The sequence below is a fragment of the Garra rufa genome, chromosome 24, assembly GCF_049309525.1.
Source record: "Garra rufa chromosome 24, GarRuf1.0, whole genome shotgun sequence".
Classification (NCBI taxonomy): Eukaryota; Metazoa; Chordata; class Actinopteri; order Cypriniformes; family Cyprinidae; genus Garra; species Garra rufa.
In genome coordinates, this window is record NC_133384.1 from 13,907,247 (window position 1) to 13,929,078 (window position 21,832).

General features: G+C 34.9%; 2 protein-coding genes across 2 annotated transcripts in view; one reads left to right on the forward strand and one right to left on the reverse strand.

Moving 5' to 3' along the window:
• Positions 1 to 1,316: 1,316 nt before the first annotated feature.
• Positions 1,317 to 12,296, forward strand: uba5 (ubiquitin-like modifier activating enzyme 5). The gene is made up of 12 exons (XM_073830820.1): positions 1,317 to 1,584; positions 1,677 to 1,722; positions 1,808 to 1,897; positions 2,166 to 2,275; positions 3,083 to 3,169; positions 3,256 to 3,340; positions 4,532 to 4,636; positions 4,872 to 4,999; positions 6,972 to 7,107; positions 8,580 to 8,655; positions 8,754 to 8,860; positions 11,712 to 12,296. Exons 1-12 carry the CDS (start codon positions 1,436 to 1,438, stop codon positions 11,787 to 11,789), a joined length of 1,197 nt encoding a protein of 398 aa, XP_073686921.1. The 5' UTR covers positions 1,317 to 1,435; the 3' UTR covers positions 11,790 to 12,296.
• Positions 12,297 to 12,367: 71 nt separating this feature from the next.
• nphp3 (nephronophthisis 3) overlaps positions 12,368 to 21,832 on the reverse strand; it is a 37,731-nt gene continuing 28,266 nt past the window's right edge. The window contains exons 25-28 of the mRNA XM_073830821.1: positions 18,094 to 18,334; positions 17,808 to 17,933; positions 17,593 to 17,708; positions 12,368 to 14,759 (exon numbers count right to left, since the gene is read on the reverse strand). Of these exons, the coding sequence (XP_073686922.1) occupies positions 14,594 to 14,759; positions 17,593 to 17,708; positions 17,808 to 17,933; positions 18,094 to 18,334 (649 nt within the window). The 3' untranslated portion in view covers positions 12,368 to 14,593. The remainder of the gene's footprint in view (positions 14,760 to 17,592; positions 17,709 to 17,807; positions 17,934 to 18,093; positions 18,335 to 21,832) is intronic.

Below are 21,832 nucleotides of genomic sequence, written 5' to 3' on the forward strand. Positions count from 1 at the left end.
AATGTTTCAAACGAAAGATATAAACTTTACGTTCAAGTTATTTTTTTACTATAGGTAGTTTTGGAAGTGAGAGGAAAATGTAATGCTTTTCCAGCGTTTTTTTTTTTTTTGGCTTGTGACGAGCGATTCGTAAGCGAATTGATTCCGAATCAAAACATTTAATGAATTGATTTAACCGGCTCACATGCAAAAATATTTAGTATAGATAATTTTAATAATTAATAATTAGTATAATAATTTTCATCTCTCCCACAAATTTAACTGGGATTTTTTTTTTTTAATGAATTGATTTAACTGGCTCACATGCAAAAATATTTAGTATAGATAATTTTAATAATTAATAGTTAGTATAATAATTTTCATCTCTCCCACAAATTTAACTGGGTAAAAAATTGTATCGTAATAAATAGTAGGCTACTACACTACCAGTCAAAATGTTTTGAACAGTAAGATTTTTAATGTTAAAAAAAGTCTATTCTGCTCACCAATCCTGCATTTATTTGTTTCAAAATACAGAAAAAACAGCAATATTGTGAAATATTTTTACTATTTAAAATAACTGCTTCCTATTTAAATATATTTTAAAATGTAATTTATTCCTGTGATCAAAGCAAACTTTTCAGCATCATTACTCCAGTCTTCAGTGTCACATGATGTTTTAGAAATCATTCTAATATACTGATTTGCTGTTTGCTGTAGAAAACGTTTTTATTATTAATATTTAAAACAGTTGAGACCCAAAGATCAGCATTTATCTGAAAGAAAAGGCTTTTGGGGGGGAAATAATGTTAATGTTACAAAATAACAGTTTTTTCTGAACATTCTATTAATTAAAGAAACCTGAAAAAAATCTACTTAGCTGTTTTCAACTTAATAATAAAAATTGTTATTGAGCAACAAATTTAGAATATTAGAATGATATCTGAAGGATCACGTGACTGAAGTAATGATGCTAAAATTCAGCTTTGAAATCACAGGAATAAATTACATTTTAAAATATATTCAAATAGAAAACAGTCATTTTAAATAGTAAAAATATTTCAAAGTTTTATTGTTTTTGCTCTACTCTCCGTCAAATAAAATGCAGGCTTGGTGAACAGAAGAGACTTCTTTAAAAAATAATACAAATCTTACTGTTCCAAAACTTTTGACTGGTAGTGTATGTCTTTACATGTGTCTATGGGGTGTATTTGTAAGAGTTTTAAACTGACAGAACTGTTCGTTAGGACGATTTGGGGGAATCGTTCACTAGTGGGAACTTGCGTTCCTATGAACTTTGTGTTTCATTCCGGACTCAATATCCAGACACACTCTTCGCCAGCTGATTTCTAACAGTGCAGACGTGTACATTAATTTTAATCATTTCTGTGCTTTATTTTCCCCCTCATCGGATTATATCAACTCGTCTTCATCAGAAAGGATTTTTAAAGAAGAAATGGCCACCGTTGAGGAACTAAAGCTGCGAATCCGTGAGTTAGAAAATGAACTAATTAAATCCAAACAGAAGCAAAGTGATGCTGAACATCATCTCAGACCAAAGATAGACAAAATGAGTGCTGAAGTCGTAGACTCAAATCCATACAGGTGAGCAGTTTAATGCTAGTGTGCTTATTTATTATCACTGACTTAAAACATATGGAAGACAACCGTTTAATCTTCTAAATAATATCTCACAGTCGTCTGATGGCACTCAAAAGGATGGGCATAGTTCAAGATTATGAGGTAAACATGTGTATATGAGACTTTTATAGCGTTCACTAGCTTGTTCCTGTTTAGCTAACCACTATCCACCTGCTGTCATTCTCAGAAAATCCGCTCGTTTGCTGTAGCAGTGGTGGGAGTTGGAGGAGTGGGGAGTGTCACTGCAGAAATGCTCACAAGATGTGGCATTGGTAAGGTAATGCACATTTTTCCTCATTCCTCAAAGTATAGATCTATTATATACAGTAGGACGCATAAATGAAATGTAAAGATGCACTGATTTGGCCAATCTATAATGTGCATTCAGTTAAAATTGGTGCATTCTCCAAGCCCTGTTTTCTTGTAGTGTGTGTTGCCATTACAGGAGGGAAGCCAATAGCATAAACCCCAGAGACATGCCTTGGCTCTGCAGTAACAGACTGTCATGCCTCTTTTTGCTGTGTCTGTGATTTCTTCCCCTGCAGTTGCTGCTGTTTGACTATGATAAGGTGGAGCTGGCCAACATGAACCGCCTTTTCTTCCAGCCACATCAGGCAGGGCTCAGTAAAGTTGAGGCTGCAGAACTTACTCTTAGGTAAGTTGGAGGTTATTCATTTTAGACATTTATAGTGTTACAAAAATTCTAATAAATTTAGTTTTTTGAACTTTGTTCATCGAAGAATCCTGAAAAAAGTTTCAAAATATTAAGCAGCACAAGCATTTTCAACGTTAATGATAATTAAAACATTCTTGAGCATCAAATCAGCATGAGATATTTCTAGTCAAGTCTAAAAGAAATAAAAGCATGAATTACTGTTTCGAAGAGTTTTTAGAAAAACTACACTTATCAAACTTATTTATTCAGTATTATTATTATTTTTCTGGAATCCTCATCAGGATTTTCATTAGGTTTTCATTAACAGGATAGTTAAAAAATTAATGTCCTTTTATTAATTACTTAATAGCCTCATGTTGTTCTAAACCTGTAAGACCTTCGTTCATCTTTGGAACAGAAATTAAGATATTTTTCCGAGATCCGAGAGCTCTCTGACCCTCCATAGCCAGTAAGGGTACTACCACGGTTAAGGCACAAAAAAGTAGTGAGAACATTGTTAAAATAGTCCATGTGACATCAGTGGTTCATCCGTAAGTTGATGAATCTATGAGAATAGAAAGCTCACAGATTTATTAAAAAATATTTAAATTTATGTTCCGAAGATGAACGAAGGTTTTACGGGTTTGGAATAATATGAGGGTGAATAATTAATGACAGAATTTTCAATTTTGTGTGAACTATCCCTTTAATACAAACTGTGAGGTGGATTAGATATTAAAGGTTTATTTTCCAGCATTTGTTTTTTTGCTGACATTTTCCATTTCAATGCTGTGTTTTCCTGCATAGGAACATTAATCCAGATGTTGCTTTTGAGACCCACAATTACAACATCACCACTATGGACAACTTCACGCATTTCATGGACCGCATTAGGTGATTTTATTACCTCAGCAAGTTCAACGATTTGCTTCTCATTTTTAATGTGGCTATAATAAACAATCTTGCTTTTATGTTTTCAGTCATGGAGGACTTGAGGAAGGGAAGCCTGTAGATTTGATCCTCAGTTGTGTTGATAACTTTGAGGCTCGTATGACCATTAATACAGTAAGTTTTTGACGTTAAAGTGTAGCTTAAATAACTACAGTTGAGGTCAAAAGTTTACATACACCTCGCAGAATCTTTTAGTTCAGATAAAAGCTGTTTACGTTTAAGCCACAAGAGAAAATAATAGTTGAATTGATAAAAATTACCCTGTTCAAAAGTTAACAAAAGTTATTTTCAATACTGTGTTGTTACCTCAATGATCCACAGATGAGTGTGTTTTTTGGTGATCCAAAGGTCCCACAAATTCTTTGATTTTTCAGGCTTTTTTGTTTAATTGAACCCTTTCCAACAATGACTGTATGATTTTGAGATCCATCTTTTTACACTGAGAACAACTGAGGGACTCATATATGCCACTATTACAAAAGGTTCAAATGCTCACTGATGCTTCAGAAGGAATAATGATGCATTGAGAGGTAGGGGTGTAAACTTTTGAAGTTGGTGTGCACATTTTTCTTATTTTGCCTAAATATCACATTTTTTCATTTAGTAATGCCCTTCAGAAGCTACAGAAGATACTTCCATGTTTTCCAGAAGACAAAATAAGTTAAATTTACCCTAATCTTCAAATTCAAAAAGTTTTCACCCCCATTTCTTAATGTGTTGTTTCCTTCTGGAGCATCAGTGAGTGTTTAAACCTTATGTATTAGTTGAATATGAGTCCCAAAATACAAATACACAAAAACATGCTGAAATACCAAAGAATTTGTGGGACTTGAAGGATTTTTCTGAAAAACAGTGGGTAGTTTAACTGTTCAGGAGGAACAACTATCATGATCAACTTATGTATCACTTAACAAAACAAACAAAGAAACAGCTGTAGATCATTCAGGTAACAACACAGTATTCAAAATCAAGTGTATATAAACTTTTAAACGGTAGTTTTTATATGTTTAACTGTTATTTTCTTGTGTGGGCTATATGTAAACATCTTTTATGCAAAAGATATCTTATTCAGGTCTGTGCTAAATACAAAACAACATTCATTTTGTATAATCCCTCTTATTTTGGTAAAATAATCCTGCAGATTCTGCATGGTGTGTGCAAAAGTTTGACCTCAACTGAATGATTTTTGTTCATTTTAATATATTATATTAATATATATATATATATTTAATATTTTCAATCTTCTTTTTTTGTTATTAAAAGTCTTAATAAAAATAAAACGTAATGTTTGTTTCTCTCTTATAGGCATGTAATGAGTTGGGTCAGACCTGGATGGAGTCGGGTGTCAGTGAGAATGCCGTGTCTGGACACATCCAGCTCATCATCCCTGGAGAAACTGCCTGTTTTGCTGTATGACACACACTCACACTCCCAAGACACAAATACTACATCTCTTGTAAATGAATTATGATCTTAAAAACCATTTCATTTCATAGTCATAGTCCAGCTTTATAAAACATTGTTTATTTCTGTCAAATGGGTGGTTTACGGTGGTCTGATCCAGATCTGTGTGTGTCTGTGTGTGTCTGTGTGTGTCTGTGTGTGTCTGTGTGTGTCTGTGTGTGTCTGTGTGTGTCTGTGTCAGTGTGCACCTCCCCTCGTAGTGGCTGCGAATATCGACGAGAAGACACTGAAGAGAGACGGGGTGTGTGCAGCCAGCCTGCCAACCACAATGGGAGTGGTCGCTGGGCTTCTTGTGCAGAATGTCCTGAAGTAAGACTTCATCACAATCCTGATGATTCAACACAAAGCTAACCTTGCTGTTTTTCTCCATATAAAGCCTACTGTGCCATATTTGAGAAATGCACATTTTGAAGGTCTCTAAATCAACATGACCAACCTTAATTATCTAAAAAAAGATATGAGGAAAAAAAAACTGAATCTTTGAAAACCCTAAATCTGAATATTTATTTTACTGAAATCCTACTGATATGTCACTTGCGTAATAATATGGAACACTGTACATGAGTCATAAAAGCCTGACATAATATGATACTCAAAAACATCCAAACCTTCTTCTTTTTTTTTTTTTTTTTTTTAGAATATTTTGTCTAATAAACTTTTTTTTTTATTATAAAACTTCATACACTACCGGTCAAAAGCTTTTGAAGAATAAGATTTTTAATGTTTTTTATTTAAAGACGCCTCTTCTGCTCACCAAGCCTGCATTTTTTTTAACCCAAAGTACAGCAAAAATAAAATAACATTTTGAAATATTGTTACAATTTAAAATGATTGTTTTCTATTTGAATATATTTTATTATGTAATTTATTCCTGTGATTTCAAAGCTGAATTGTTAGCATAATTACTCTAGTCACATGATCCTTCAGAAATCTTTCTAAAATTCTGATTTGCTGCTCAAAAACATTATTATGTTGAAAACAGCTGAGTAGAAGTTTTTCCGGCTCCCGTGATGAATAGAAAGTTCAGAAGAACAGCAATTATCTGAAATAGAAATCTTTTGTAACATTATAAGTGTCTTTGTCATCACTTTTTATCAATTTAAAGCAACATTAAAGAGTTTTTTGTTTTTTTTACCTTAAAATAATGTTTCCGAACTCGTGTCAGTGGTTCAACAACTCATAACAGGGTGAAACGGCACTTCCGCATTCGCTTTGCGACCCTCTATCGGCCATAACAGCACTATGTAAGTTTGGGTCGTCGGGTAGCGGTTTTGTAGTTCGAATGAGACTACAAATGCGACTTGCTTTACGGGAAAAAAAATAGCAAACAATGTCATTATTATGTTATTATTATTTCGTTTTTATACTTTCATAAAGTCATGCAACATACTCTACCTTGTCACTGGACATCGTTATTTCCAAAGCCGGTCCTGGATAGCCTCCAAACAAATAACGTGCATGTGACGCGACGGTAGGCTAAATTATTTACGACAGCGGTAATGGACAATTCCGCTTCCAACTCTCTCTTTAAAAAAAAAAAAAAGAATATACTGACTCTAAGCTTTTGAATGGTATAGTTTGTTTATTTCAGATAAAACTGATCTTTCTATTCATCAATAAATCCTAAAAGAAATATACTCGACTGTTTTAAATTATTTAAATTGATAATAATAATAATAATAATAATAATAATAATAATAATAATAATATTAAAAGTTTCTTAAACCGCAAATCCGCATATTATAATGATTTCTGAAGGATCATGTGACACTAAAAACTGGAGTAATGATGCTGAAAATGTAGCTTTGGAATAAATTACATTTTAACATATATTCAAAGAGAAAGCAGTTATTTTAAATAGTAAAAATATTTCACAATATAACTGCTTTCGCTGTATTTTGGATCAAATAAATGCAGACTTGGTGAGCAGAATGGAATTCTTTAAAACACATTAAAATTCTTATTCTTCAGAAATGTTTGACTGGTTCTGTATGTCAGGCTTTATATGGCCAAGATTACAGCATAACCACAGACCTCTAACTGTGATGTATCCTATTTCAGGTTTGATTACTTTGTGTAGTGGATAGTGAATGCTGTAGTATCACACAGTTGCCATTAGATGGCAAAATAAAGCTATTTTTGTAACTGAACCAGATTGAACTACACTAACTAACCAGCCAAACCAATCACCTCATGGTCATTTCATGTTCTTAGTGGTCTTGCTCCGTCAATACTTCCAAAGGACTTTAAAACACATGGTCTAAAATTAAATTGTTTTTAGGTATCTGTTGGGGTTTGGAACAGTGAGTTATTACCTGGGCTATAATGCCATGCAGGATTTCTTCCCAAGTATGGCAATGAAGGCCAACCCACAGTGTGACGACAGACACTGCAGGCGACAACAGGATGAGTACAAGGTGACACTCCTACACATAGAAACATAAACACTCATTTTTTATTTGTTACAGCTAATCTGGATTTTTTTACACTTAAAGGAACACTCCACTTTTTTTGGAAATAGGCTCATTCTCCAACTCCCCCCCCCGAGTTAATGAGTTGAGTTTTACCGTTTTGAAATCCATTCAGCCGTTCTCCTGTTCTGGCGATATCACTTTTAGCATAGCTTAGCATAGATCATTGAATCCTATTAGACCAATAGCATCACATTCAAAAATGACCAACGAGTTTCGATATTTGTCCTATTTAAAACTTGACTCTTCTGCAGTTATATCGCGTACTAAGACCGGTGGAGATGCAAAGCTTCAATTTTCTAGGCTGATAAGATTAGGAACTACACTCCCATTCCGGCGTAATAGTCAAGGAAGTTTGCTGCCGTAATATGGCTGAAGCAGGAGCAGTAATACCACGCAGCACATGTGCAAATGCTAAACTAGCTGGGAACTCATTTCTGATAATGCTCCGCCTGCTTCGGCCATATTACGGCAGCAAACTTCCTTGACTATTACGCCGGAATGGAAGTGTAGTTCCTAATCTTATCAGCCTAGAAACTCGCAGCTTTGCATTTCCACCGGTCTTAGTACACGATATAACTACAGAAGAGTCAAGTCTTAAATACAACAAATATGGAAACTCGTTGGTCATTTTTGAACGCGATGCTATTGGTCTAATAGGATTCAATGATCTATGCTAAGCTATGCTAAAAGTGATAAAAGTGATATCGCCAGAACAGGAGAATGGCTGAATGGATTTCAAAATGGTAAAAATCAACTTATTAACTCGGGGGGAGTTGGAGAATGAGCCTATTTCCAAAAAAAGTGGAGTGTTCCTTTAAGTAAAAGGGTGTTGTTAAGTCAAAGGGTGAGTTATTAATAAAATAAGTAATTATTAAATATTATTTAACAACAATGGTAAATTCTTCATTCTGAAACTTTTTTTCCTTAAATCTTTAAACTTTTTCCTCTAATTCTATTAATTAAAATATATTTATTTAATTTATTTTAAGCATATATTAAACTTTTTTTATTGTTATTCATTTTCTGTATCTGGATGTCTTTGAAGTAGTTTCAGATTTGCTGAACACAAGTTTTTTTTTTTGTTGTTTGTTTTTTTTTTTCCCCAACGGTTTACATCAGCGGTCTCCAGATTTGGTCCTGGAGGGCCACTGTCCTGCAGAGTTTAGCTCTAACTTTCCTCCACACACCTGCCTGGAAGTTTCTAGCATGCCTAGTAAGACCTTGATTCAGATGTTTTTAATTAGGATGGGAGCTAAACTCTGCAGGACACCAGCCCTCCAGGACAGAGTTTGGAGACCCTGTTTTACAAAAACTGGTTATTTAATCATTGATGTAAAGAAAGGCATGCTGAAAAAAACAGTGAAGTATTAATATTAACAGTATATGATCTATTATTTCTTCCTTACTTACTCCAGAAAAAAGAAGCAGAGCGGCCGAAGCAGGAAGTGGTACAGGAAGAAGAGGAAGTGGTGCATGAGGACAATGAATGGGGTTGGCATCCCACACATAAGAGATTCCTCATTCATAAAACATAAATCTGTAAATGTTATGTAAGCTTAAACGTGATGTTTTTTTTTCTTTTCTGCCAGGCATTGAGCTGGTGTCAGAGGTGTCAGAGGCAGAGCTACAGGACGCATCAGGACCAGTACCAGATCTACCGGAGGGCATTACTGTAGCCTATACCATACCTGAGAAAGTATGACCCACTGAAATATTACACAACACTTTGGTTATTCAAGATTTTTCCTGCATTCAAACATTTGACATGCAGCGAAGTTAAATTTTAAAATATTTGATGCAAATTTTGGTTTAGGTTAGGTGCTTATGGGATAAACTCTTAACATACTATGAAGACATAAAATGCAGTTACCTGACATATTTAAAACTAGCGTTTAAAGTTTGGGGGCAGTAAAAACAATAGAATGAAATTATTACTTTTTTTCAGCAAGGGTGCTTCAGATTGATCAAAATTGACAGTAAATGCATTTGTTGCAAAGGATTATTATTTCAAATAAATGAACTTTCTAATTATCAAAGAATATTAAAGGATTGGTTCACTTCCAGAACGAAAATGTACAGATCATTTACTCACCCCCTTGTCATCCAAGATGTGTATGTCTTTCTTTCTTCAGTTGTAAAGAAATAGTTTTTTGAGGAAAACATTTAGGAATTTTCTCCATATAGTGGACTTATGTGGTGCCTGAACTTCAAAAATGCAGTTTAAATGCAGCTTCAAAGGGCTAAAAGGAAGAAGGGTCTTTTCTAGCTAAATGATTGGTTATTTTCTAAAAAAAATTTACAGTTAATACACTTTTTAACCACAAATGCTTGTCTTCTCTAGCTTTAGTTTAGGACAGTTAAAATCATCGCACACTGAGTCAGAAATTTTCGCATGTTAAAAAATAAATATGACCTCACATTGTGTCAATCATATTTACACACTGCCTCCGAAACCTTCATCCATCATAAAAATATTGGATCAGGTTTGTTTGTCTGCATTTTTGCATCTGTTACAAGCATTTTATTAGGAAAGGATGACAAATGCAAAAAAAAAGAAAGAAATATGAAATTTTCAGACCTTTAGGGTATATCGAAAAACTCCCATCTCATTCTCATTCTCTTTTTTTGTTATAAAGGGCGTTTGACCACATTTGCACGTTCACTTTATAAACACTGGGTCGCTACTTCTGTAGCAATGCAGGACAATTTTGAAGTTGGAGGAGAAAATGAGATGGGAGTTTTTAGACAATATCCTAACTGTATTAAACTGGAGTGCACAGAGTACGCATATGCATCGCAGAGCTGGACAAGACAAGCATTTGAGGTTAAAAAAAGTTTATAAATTGTAAAAAATTTTAGAAAAAAAAAAAAAAGACTGTTTCGCTAGATAAGAACCTTTTCCTCGGCTGGGATTGATGGCTCTTTGAAGCTGCATTTAAAATTGCATTTTGAAAATTCAAACTCACAGGCACCATAGAAGTCCACTATATGGACAAAATTCCTGAAATGTTTTCCTAAAATCATTTTTTAATTTATTTTTTTTACTACTGATGAAAGAAAGCCATGAACATCTTGGCTGACAAGGGGGTTAGATTTTGCTCTGGAAGTGAATTAATCCTTTAAGCAGCAAACCTATTTTTAACATTGATAATAAGAAAGTTTCTTGAGCACCAAATCATTATATTAGAATGATTTCTGAAGGGTCATGTGACACTGAAGACTAGAGTTATGATGCTGAAAATTCAGCTTAGCATCACAGGAATAAATTAAACATATTAATATAGAACAGTTTAAATTGTAATAATATATTTCACAATATTAGCCCGTTTCCACCATAAATAAAAAACAAAAAAGGTAATTGCAGCTTTTTTCTCATAATTGTGATATAAACTCGCAGTTGTATCTTATAAAAGACTTTTTCTCAGAATTCCAAGTATGTACTCACAATTTTGACTTTATAACACAATTCTGAGAGATAAACTCGCAATTCTGCAAACATATCAGTCTTTTTTTTCCTCTTCAAAACTGGACTTTAACTCACAATTGCTAGGTTATATCTCAATTCTGAAAAAAAAGTCAGAATTGCTAGGAAAAAAGTCGAATTGCAAGATACAAGCCTACATTTGTGAGAAATAAAGTCAGAATTGCACGTTTTTAATCTCGCAATTATGACTTTATTTCTTAGAATGACGAGTTATCTCACAATTGAGTTTTTTTTCCAGAATTGCTAGTTTATATCTTGCAATTGTGTAACACGCAATTGTGAGATCAGACTCCCCCCCCCTCCATTAAAACTAATTCTGAGTTTATATCTCACAATTTACAAAAAAAGTCAGAATTGTGAGTTTATATCTCACAATTCTGAGAAAAAAATCTAAATTGTGAGGTATAAACTCGCAATTTCAAGAAAAAAGTCAGAATTGCGAGATACGAGTTTACAATTGTGTGAAAGTCAGAATTGTGAGTTTTTATCTCGCAATTCTGACTTTATTTTTTCAGAATCACAAGTTTTATATCTCGCGATTGTGACTTTTTCTTCAGAGTTGCAGTTTATATCTCGCAATTTGACTTTATAACACGCAATTCTGAAAGCGTTGTTTTTTTTCTCCTTTAAAACTGGACTTTATAACTCAACTCTGACTTTATATCTCAAAATTCCGAGAAAGAAAAGTCAGAATTTCTAGAAAAAAAAAAATCAGAATTGTGAGTTTTTATCTTGCAATTCTAACCTTAGTTAGAACATGCGTCTGTTTCTCAGAACTGCGAGTTTATTTCTGACAATTGCAAGTTTATATCTCACAATTCTGACTATAACTCGCAATGTCGAATTTAAAGATCACAATTCTGAGAAAAAGTCAGAATTGTGTAATGTAAACTCGCAGTTGTAATAAAAAAAGTCGCAATAATCTTTATTTTTTTTTATTCAGTGGCTGAAAAGGGCTTCCATAGTTTTCCTGTATTATTGATAATAATGCAGCCTTGGTAATCATTACTGCTTCTTTACTACGATGTTTGTGTAACATTCCCTGTGTTCTTTTTTTTGCCAGGATGGACCATCAGGGGAGACAGTAGAGGAAACAGACCAGAGTTTAGAGGAGCTGATGGCTCAGATGAAAAAGATGTAAAGGGAACAACAAGCAAGAGGAAAACGACATCCTTGAACTCAGACAAAACTCTCCCACAGACACTAAAGACAAACTCATTATTATTTTGTACTCGCATACAACATCTAAGGTCTCGTACTAAACAAGTTTGGATTTAGTTTTTTATTCTGTTTTTGCAAGCAGCCTGGAACACTGTAGATGTTCAGGTTTACTTCAACTGAAAGTCTTAATACTGAATTGCCATTACTCTTCACAGTGTTAATGTTTCAGAGTTGCCATGGAACTGGAATGGTTAATAAAACCAATATGAATGTTTGTTTTTAACGATGTGACGGAAACATTCACATATCTAAATATGTTACTGTCATGTCTAATACTAAATTGGCTTGTAGACACCCAGCCAGATGTTATAAAGAACATCACACAATTATTTTCAGACATTTCTTCATCTGCCTGATTCTGACTGCTGTATTGAATGGTATAACATTGTAATAATGCAAAAGAAAAAATAAATTTATTGTTACATTACATTTCTTTTCCTGCATTTAAACTAACGTAGTAAATCAATATAAAGAAGGCTTAGCAAAAGTTGTCAAGTCTGTTTTCGTCTTCAGTTATGCATTTATTTGGTAGATATTACACAATAATATTATTTTGTGCATGGATCATGTGCATTCGAAGAATTTGGTATAAAATATACCTCTTTTGACAGTGAATAAAACGTCTCAAAGTCATTGTAACACAACAATGTGATGTAATACAACCAATGATGGAAGCTTAGAGTAAATTATTAAATACTTAGCACATTTCCAACAGTTCAAAATTGATTTTGCTACAAAATGAGGCATATTAGACTACTTCAGCACCTTTGCAAGTAGTTTTTACACACTCATAAGTATTTGCAGACATTCAAAATTGAAGTTTCAGTGGCACTTTCACTATTTTGCATCCCTTTGATCTTTTATATTCATATTCCTTCATTATATGTTTCTTTATTATAGATATCTCTTCTATTAGTGATCAAAACTAGGAACATGTGATGTGATATGGCAAGGAATTTCACATTTGAGACAATTCACACAATTAAAAAAAAAAACAACAACAGCAGTACCATTTCTAGACACAAAAATCTTATGTACTAAACTGAAAACTAAACTACATATATTGACTGTTGATTGCAGATGCTGTGTTCTTTGGGTGTTGAACCACGCAAATGCTCCCTCTTGAAAATGTGCGACCTATACAATAAATTAAATATTGAATACAATAAATCAGACTCATTTTATTAATTCCCTGTATCTTGATATCATGCTATAGTGTTTTGTATGGCTATGTGTGACAGCTGTCTGCTGCAGTTTAAAGCAGTTCTGCATTTTAAGCTGATGGTGAAGGTTACTTTGCATGACAGGAAGCAGTTCATAGACAGAGGAAGGAGCTAAGACTGCAACATTCTAGATCAAACATTTGACATGTTTCTAGGAAGTCATTGTAGCGCAACTCTACAATAATGCAAACTTCCATTATGCTTGACTTTGTTTTTGTCTTTTAATTGCACTCAGAGTAATTTGCATATGCTGAAGTCAGCAGTGAGAGAAATCTGAAAGAATGTGCTGAAATTGTCACACATCAGCTTTTCAGTATGCTCTGTGACTATATTTGTTTCCAAAAGAATTTCGTACCATGCAAGTGAAAGTGCTTTGAAAAAGACTAATACTGAAATTGTATAAACATTTTTGAACAACATTTTAAACTTTAACCCAGTTATCTGACTTGTACTCAAGGTTATAATAAAAAAAGCTTGTCATAATGATAACTGGAAGAAGAAACTAAAACTATTCAAAATTGCATATCAAGTAAATATATAGAGAAAATGTAAATAATATTTTGCATTGCACGATACAATCAATAACTACGAAGGCCTTTTGCCATCTGAGAGAGGAAAAAAAAAAGATAATTGCGCCACTATTTCTTGTTGCAACTTCACATTTCGTAACTGCGGCTTCATATCTTGTTATTGTGATGTTATTTTCTCGCTGCTGCGTTTCATATCTTCATATTTTACAATTGCAAATTCATATAACAACTGTAACAACTTCTCATCTCATAATTACAGTGTTATTCCTCCAAATTACTTCATATCTCATAGACGCATTATTTATTGCAACTGCGACTTCATATCTTGTGATTTTAGTGTTATTTCTCATAATTGCAAACATATTTTTGTAATTTAGCAGTTGTGACCTCTTGTAATTGTGACTTTACATCTCACAACTGCAACTTCATATCTGACGTGACTTTATATTAAACTTCTCCCAATTATCTTTTTTCTTTTTTACTCTGAGGTGGCCTTCCATAAATAACACTGTTCTGGTCATAGTGACTTTATGACTTTACTAAACACTTCTTTAACACCTCACAGTTTAACAGCAGTGCATCTGAAATGACACACTACAGCAAAAGATAGAAAGAACTGAGTTAAAACTATTTTTAGCTGGTAAAAATGATTTAGGCCATGACTCTATGTTGACGCTAATGTAACTGTTTCAACATTGAAAATCACATGTATAAAACACTCTTCATGTTTTACCTTTTTGAGAGTCAAAAAGCACCTTTTATAAACTCAGTGGCAGTGAATGATACATTAAAACACTGATGGTTTATACTGTAAATTACAGTAGGAATGCGAACCCAATGTTTTCTTACCATGCATGTTTGATTGTTCCATGTAGATTTCAAGCACAGGCCTGAACACAGCAAGTGTGGCCAATATGTCTTCATTAATAGAGGTAAGAGTTCACCTTAGTTAAGTTTTGAGGGGTCGAGTGTCACCTTGAGGTGTGAGGAAGGGCAGGGCTTCGCAGGCTAAAGGTGTCGCCACTAGATGAGTGGCGTGAGGGAGCCTTACCACACACCAGAGATGGCTCTGCTTCCTTTATTTCCATTGCTCGCTTGTAGAGTTCAGCAGCTTTCTCGAAATCTCCCTCTTCATAGCTGAGAAAATAATAGAGTGGTTGCTATGTTGTACTTAAAATTCTGGTTTCTAGATATGGTTAATTACTTTTCCTCTATTATTTACATTAAAAACGATATTTACGAAGCATAATGTGTCCGAGTGGCAGCATGTATAATTAAAATAGCAAGGGGTCTAATACAGATCCTTGAGGCACCTCCATATTTGGGTCCATAGGTCAAAAGTTTACATACACCTTGCAAGTTCTGCAAAATGTTAATTATTTTACCAAAATAAGAGGGATCATACAAAATGCATGTTATATTTAATTTAGTACTGACCTGAATAAGATATTTCACATAAAAGATGTTTACATATAGTACACAAAAAAATGTATAAAAATGACCCTGTTTAAAAGTTTACATACACTTGATACTGTGTTGTTACCTGAATGATCCACAGCTGTGTTTTTTTTTTTTTGTTTAGTGATAGTTGTTCATGATGTTTGCCCTGAACAGTTAAACCGCCTGCTGTTCTTCAGAAAAATCCTTAAGGTCCCACAAATTCATTGGTTTTTCAGCATTTTGTGTATTTGAACAACAATGACTGTTTGATTTTGAGATCCATCTTTACACACTGAGGACAACTGAGAATTTCATTTCATATGCGACTGTTACAAAAGGTAAAATTTTTCACTGATGCTCCAAAAGGAAAAACAGTGCAATAAGAGCCAGAGTAAAAACTTTTTGAATTTGAAGATCCGGGTAAATTTGACTTTTTTTTAAATTCTGGGGAAACATTTAAGTATCTTCTGTAGCTTCTGAAGGGCAGTATTAAATGAAAAAAAAAAAAAAAAAGAAAATTAGGCAAAATAAGAAAAATGTAAAAATCTTCATTCTGTTCAAAAGTTTACACCCCTGGCTCTTAATGCATGGTTTTTCCTTCTGAAGCATCAGTGAGCATTTAAACCTTCTGTAATAGTTGCATATGAGTCCCTCAGTTGTCATATCATACAAAATCATCCAGTCATTGTTGTTCAAATACACAAAAAAGCTGAAAAACCAAAACATTTGTGGGACCATTTTACAGCGAGGAACACCGATGTCTTTATTCGCAGAATTTACAAAATGTAAACAACCGGTGAATGGAGGACGCCGTGATCTGAGCTGTTTTTGTTGTGTGTGGTGAATTTCATGATAACGGAGATCGAATGTAAATGCACAATTTATGTGATTAGAAGAGCACGAAAATCTGACTAAATTTCCTATGACAACTTGCAGTGTTACATATGATTAAGGCTGAGAAAAGAATACAATGCTGCAGACAACAGCAGAAAAATTATTCATACCCCTGGCAAATTCTGACCTAAAGTTACTTTTATTCAACCAGCTATTTTTTTTGGACCGGAAATGTCACAGGCTTCTCCCAAAAGATAATAAGAGGCAACATTTGGTGTACAAGAGGCATCATTGTGGAAAAAAATATTACTCCTCTTTTCTTTACATTTGAACAAAAAGTGGCATGTCCAAAATTATTCATACCCTTCTCAATAATCAATAGAAAAGCCTTTATTGGCTATTACAGCAATCAAACGCTTCCTATAATTGCTGACCAGCTTTTTGCATGTCTCCACTGGTATTTTTGCCCATTCATCTTTAGCGATGAGCTCCAACTCTTTCAGGTTGGAGGGTCTCCTTGCCATCACCCTGATCTTTAGCTCCCTCCACAGATTCTCAATTGGATTTAAGTCAGGACTCTGGCTGGGCCACTGCAAAACGTTAATGTTTTTGTCTGCTAACCATTTCTTCACCACTTTTGGTGTGTGTTTTGGGTCGCTGTCGTGCTGAAATGTCCACTGGTGCCCAGGGCCATATTTCTCTGCAGACTGCCTGATGTTGTTGTTGAGAATTTTGATTCATCAGGATGGCCTTGGTGGTGATCCTTGGATTCTTTTTCACCTCTCTCATTATCCTCCTGGCCAGCACAGGTGTCACTTTTGGCTTCCAACCACATCCTCTGAGATTTTTCACAGTGTGGAACGTCTTATATTTTTAAATAATACTTTGCACTGCAGCCACTGGAATTTCAAAACATTTAGATATGGTCTTATAGCCCTTTCCTGACTTGTGAGCAGCCACAATGCGCAGCCGCAGGTCCTCTGTGAGCTCCTTTGTCTTAGCCATGACTGTCCACAAACCAACAGCAGAGAGCTTCTGTTTTTCACCTGTTGAGTTGATTAAAACAGCTGTTTCCAATGAATCAGGGTAATTAGGATGCTTTAGAACAGCTTGGACTATTTGGAATGGTATAGAACTTTGGATTTTCCTATAGACTATGACAGTTTACAAAGGGTATGAATAATTTTGGACATGCCACTTTTTGTTCAAATGTAAATAAAAGCTGATAAATATATTTTTTTACAATGATGCCTCATCTTATTGTCTTTTAGGAGAAGCCTGTGTCATTTCCGGTAAAAAAAAAACTTGCTGGTTGAATAAAAGTAACTTTAAGTCAGAATTTGCCAGGAGTGTGAATAATTTCAGGCTAGACTGTAAATGCTATTATTATCACTGTCTTCCATATTCATGAAGTAAATATTTTTATGCAGCTTTTTTAAAACTATGGGTAGCCAGTGTTTCGCATACGTTTGTCCAATCAACAAACACTTACATCACTGGTAGTTCCTATAAAACTGTTTTAGACCCTATCCTCAAGTAGAAGCTAATTTAGTTCCCTCAAACAATGTTCCTAGAACTAAACACTCCGGTTCCACTTTGTTATTTTTAAATGACAACATTTGTGAAGACTCCAAATAATGTCATGAATTTAATCCAAATCTAACGGGTACACCTGAGCTAATAAAATATGGCTAACCTGAGTACAGCCAGGTTTTTCAGAGTCTCTCCAACACGAGGGTGTAGTCGGCCGAGACTGTCTTCATAAACCTTTAGAGCACGCTCGTACAAAGGCAATGCATCACTGTGCTGCTTCTGCAACATAAACACATCACGAGTCAAATCAGCACATAACAGAATGGAAATGATTGTTTAACCTTGCAACAGGTGGACAAAGTGTGAGACATTACTCACCAGCTGGCAATAGAGCACTGCAAGGTTAACCAGAGCAGTGGCTACACTGGGATGTTTAGGCCCAAAGCTCTTTTCTCTGATTTCAAGAGCTAGTTCATATAGAGGAACTGCCTTTTCCAGCTTCCCCTAACACACACAGACCAACAGATGATTAAACGGGGTCACAGATTTATTAATAATATTACGAAGAATAAGCATTGCAGAACGAATAAATGCAAAACTGTCACTTGATTGCTACACGTTCTGCAGAGCTGGTGAGTTGAGACTCTTTCCTGTGGTTTCTCACCCTGCGTTTGTATAGCATGGCCAAGTGTTTGAGGGTATAGGCGAGAGAGGGATGATCTGGGGCGAGTGCTCGTTTGCGGATGTCAAGTGCTCTTTCGTACAGCTCCTCAGCACTCTCGTACTCTTTCCTTTCACAGTGAAGCGCAGCTAGGTTGTTCAGAGACTGAGCACAGTCGGGGTGATCTGGCCCTAGCACACGCTGGCGCATCTCCAAGGATCGGCTCAAGAACATCTTTGCGGCACTAGGTTATAAATACAAACATGTTAAAATGCATATTAGGTAACTGATAATGGGAAAAGTGTACTATTGATAAAATACTGAAATATAAGAATAGTTCACAACAAAGTGTCCAGAACTGATGCACACTCCTGTCAGAGTTCCTTATTTTTTATTTTTTTGTACATTTTATGTGCCTGTTGAATGCAATACATAGGAAAGACATTTAAACAATTTTTAAAACAAAAGGATGAGACAAAATCATAAATGATTATATATGATTGGTTTAAACAAAAACAGGCTGAATGACAATGCAGTTTTACTCTCTGACAGGTAGGTGGTGATTATTAAAAAAATCAGAAAAATATTGGTAACCCCTGTACACAGTACTGTAGAAGCACTGAGCTTATAAACATCACCTTATTAGGTCTTTGCATGAATCACATGACTGGCCTATTTTGATGCCAGAATAGCAAATTTCTCTGAAAGGCGACAAGTTTGCAGTATGAATAAAGCTAAAATAGCTTCTTCTGCCAATCTAATCTCTTGCCCATACTGTGGTTAATGATATATTTATAAATATAGTTTTTTATTTTATGTATTGGGGCTCATGAATATTTTATTCATGGAGCTCATGAGCAAACCAATGTGTATCACACCCTAACACATGACTATTAAAGTCTTAGCATAGCACAATAACAGGTTTGAGATTATATATATATATATATATATATATATATATATATGAAGGTCAGCCGAATGTTACCATGTCAACTAGATGAGCCCCAGAGACAGATCATCAGTAAAGAACTCCTAACCTAAACGGCCGCTGGCACAAGGCCATGGGAACCAGATGAGTCCTCTGCAATTTGACTTTGATGCAACATGGAACTTTTGCATTATTGAAACACTATTGTGTCATTTTAATACTGTAAGGTTGCTTTGACACAACTTGTTTTGTTAAAAGTGTTGTATAAATAATCTTGACTTGACATGTTTGATATTTTCCGCTGATTTTAGAATGCATATTGTTTTCATTTGGTATACGTTTCCTAGCAACAAGGCATTGTTGTGATCGGAACAACTTTAAAGCCTCTGTCACTGTTTACAAAGTCGGTAAGTGTATGATGCCTATTGTAAAAAATCTGTTCCGATTTTAAAAGTTGTGTAGTGTATTCCAGCCTTTAATCATCCTGGGCATGGAATTGACCAGAGCTTCACAGGTTGTTGCTGGGATCCTCTTCCACTCCTCACGGAGCTGCTGGACATTAGACACATGGTGCTAATCCACCTTACGCTTGAGGATGCCCCACAGGTCCTTAATAGGTTTCAGGTCTGAAGACATACTTGGCCACCAGTTGTCATCTTGGTGGTAAGTTTGGCATCAATATCATGTTGGAAAACTGCCGTTTAACCTAGTTTCTAGAAGGAAGGCATCATGTTCTGCTTCAGAATGTACAGTACATAATGGAATCCATCTTTCCCTCAATGAACTGCAGCTCCCCAGTACCAGCAGCTCAAATGCAGCCCCAGACCATGATGCTACCACCACCATGCTTGACTGAAGACACAATTTTCTTGGTGCTCCTCAACAGGGCATCGCCACACATGCTGGACACCATCTGAGCCAAACAAGTTTATCTTATAGTCTCATCAGACCACAGGACATGGTTCCAGTAATTCATGCTCTTGGACAGGTTGTCTTCAGCAAACTGTTTGCGGGCTTTCATTTGAGCCAGCTTCAGATGAGGCTTCCTCATAGACAACGTCTATGCAAACTGACTTGTTGCAGTGTGCAGCGTATAGTCCGAGCACTGAAAAGCTGACCTTCTGCTTCTGCAACCTTTAAAGCAATGCTGGCAGCACTCATGCATCTGTTTTTTTAAGTCTAGTTCTGCACCTGATGTACAGAATGAGTGCTCAACTTTGTTGATCGACCCTTGCAAGGCCTGTCAAGGCCTATCTTAGAAAATCTCTGTATGACCCTTAATTCTCTGTAGTGTAACTCGGTTTCAGGGTGTTACTGAACCTCTTTGGCCATATTTGGAATAGCTTTGGCCATCTATGTGGAAAGCAACAATTCTAATTCTCAAATCCACAGAGAGTTCTTTGCCATGAGATGCCATGTTGTACATCCAGTGGTCAGTATGAGAGAATTGTACTTAAAGCACCTAATTTTAACTGCTCTAATACAAGATACACAACTTTGTATGGTCCTGTCAAGCAGACAAAAACAAACATGATGAAAAGGACATGTGGCTTTGCATGGTCAAGCAACATACTGATGTTATCACTTAGGGTGTACTCAATTTTGTTGCCAGCTATTTTGACAATAATGGCTGTATGTTGAGTTATTTTTCAGAGGACAGTAAATCTATCTTGCTTTATAAGCTGCACATTGACTACTCTAAAATATATCCACGTTTCATTTCTATAATATTGTGCCTTGAGAAGATATACTAAAATGGTTGCTGAAATGTGAGAGGTGTACTCACTTTTGTAAGATACTATATTTGACACCATCTTAAACTTTGAGGAAGTCCTGCAGTGCAGAGAGGTCTGCAAGAGGAAATGCAAATCTAAAGAAACTTGCACTGACTGATCTTAAAATGTATCAGTGCTTTTGTTTTGTCTCAAGATAAGCACAACAGCAATGTTTTTTTTTTCAAAAGCACATTTATAAAGAATTACTTGAATGTTCTAATTGAACTATGGCTCAATCCTAGCTTAGTCAAAATTACTTAAAGTCATAACTTAACTTAAGTCATAATTACAAGATAAAAAGTCAAAATTATGAAAAAAAAAAAGGCAAAATTAACTGAAACGACTTTATAACTACATTGGTCACAGGATAGTAGTCTAATGATAAACGGGACATTCTAAAACAAATTACCTTGGATTGAAACAGTTTGGCAGACTAAGTTTAGTACACACCTTATTAATAAAACATATACCATTTGCAGACAAGCAGAATATTCAAAATATGAATGCAATGTGATGAGTTGCACGTTAAACGTTTTCTTGGGGAAGAACTTGGCTTAATGGAAGAAAAAATTAATGAAAAAATAAAAGAGATTAATATATATATTATACAGCCAAACAGATGTGGCCAGAATATGAACGGAACACACGCAAAGTCTCACATTAAGCGTTTATTAAACAGTTTTTTATCGCTTAACGTGCAACTCAGCTCATCGCATTCATTTTCTGGGGTATATTCTGCTTGTCTGTAAATGGTATAGGCTATGCTTTGGTGTGTACTGAACTTTTTATCTCATAATTACAACTTTTAAGTCATAATTTCGACTTTTTAAGACAATATATTTTTATTCATATTTAAATTTTTAGCTCACCTGGGTGAGTAGGAGCATGAAATTGTCCAGCCACCCTGTTCCACAGGATTATAAATATAAGGAAACAAAAGCCAAATTTCCCATAATCATCCATCACAAGGTGTAAAACCAAAGAAAATAGTTCTGATGTGAGATTGTTGAGCACAAAATAGAAAGAGGCTGTAAGAAAA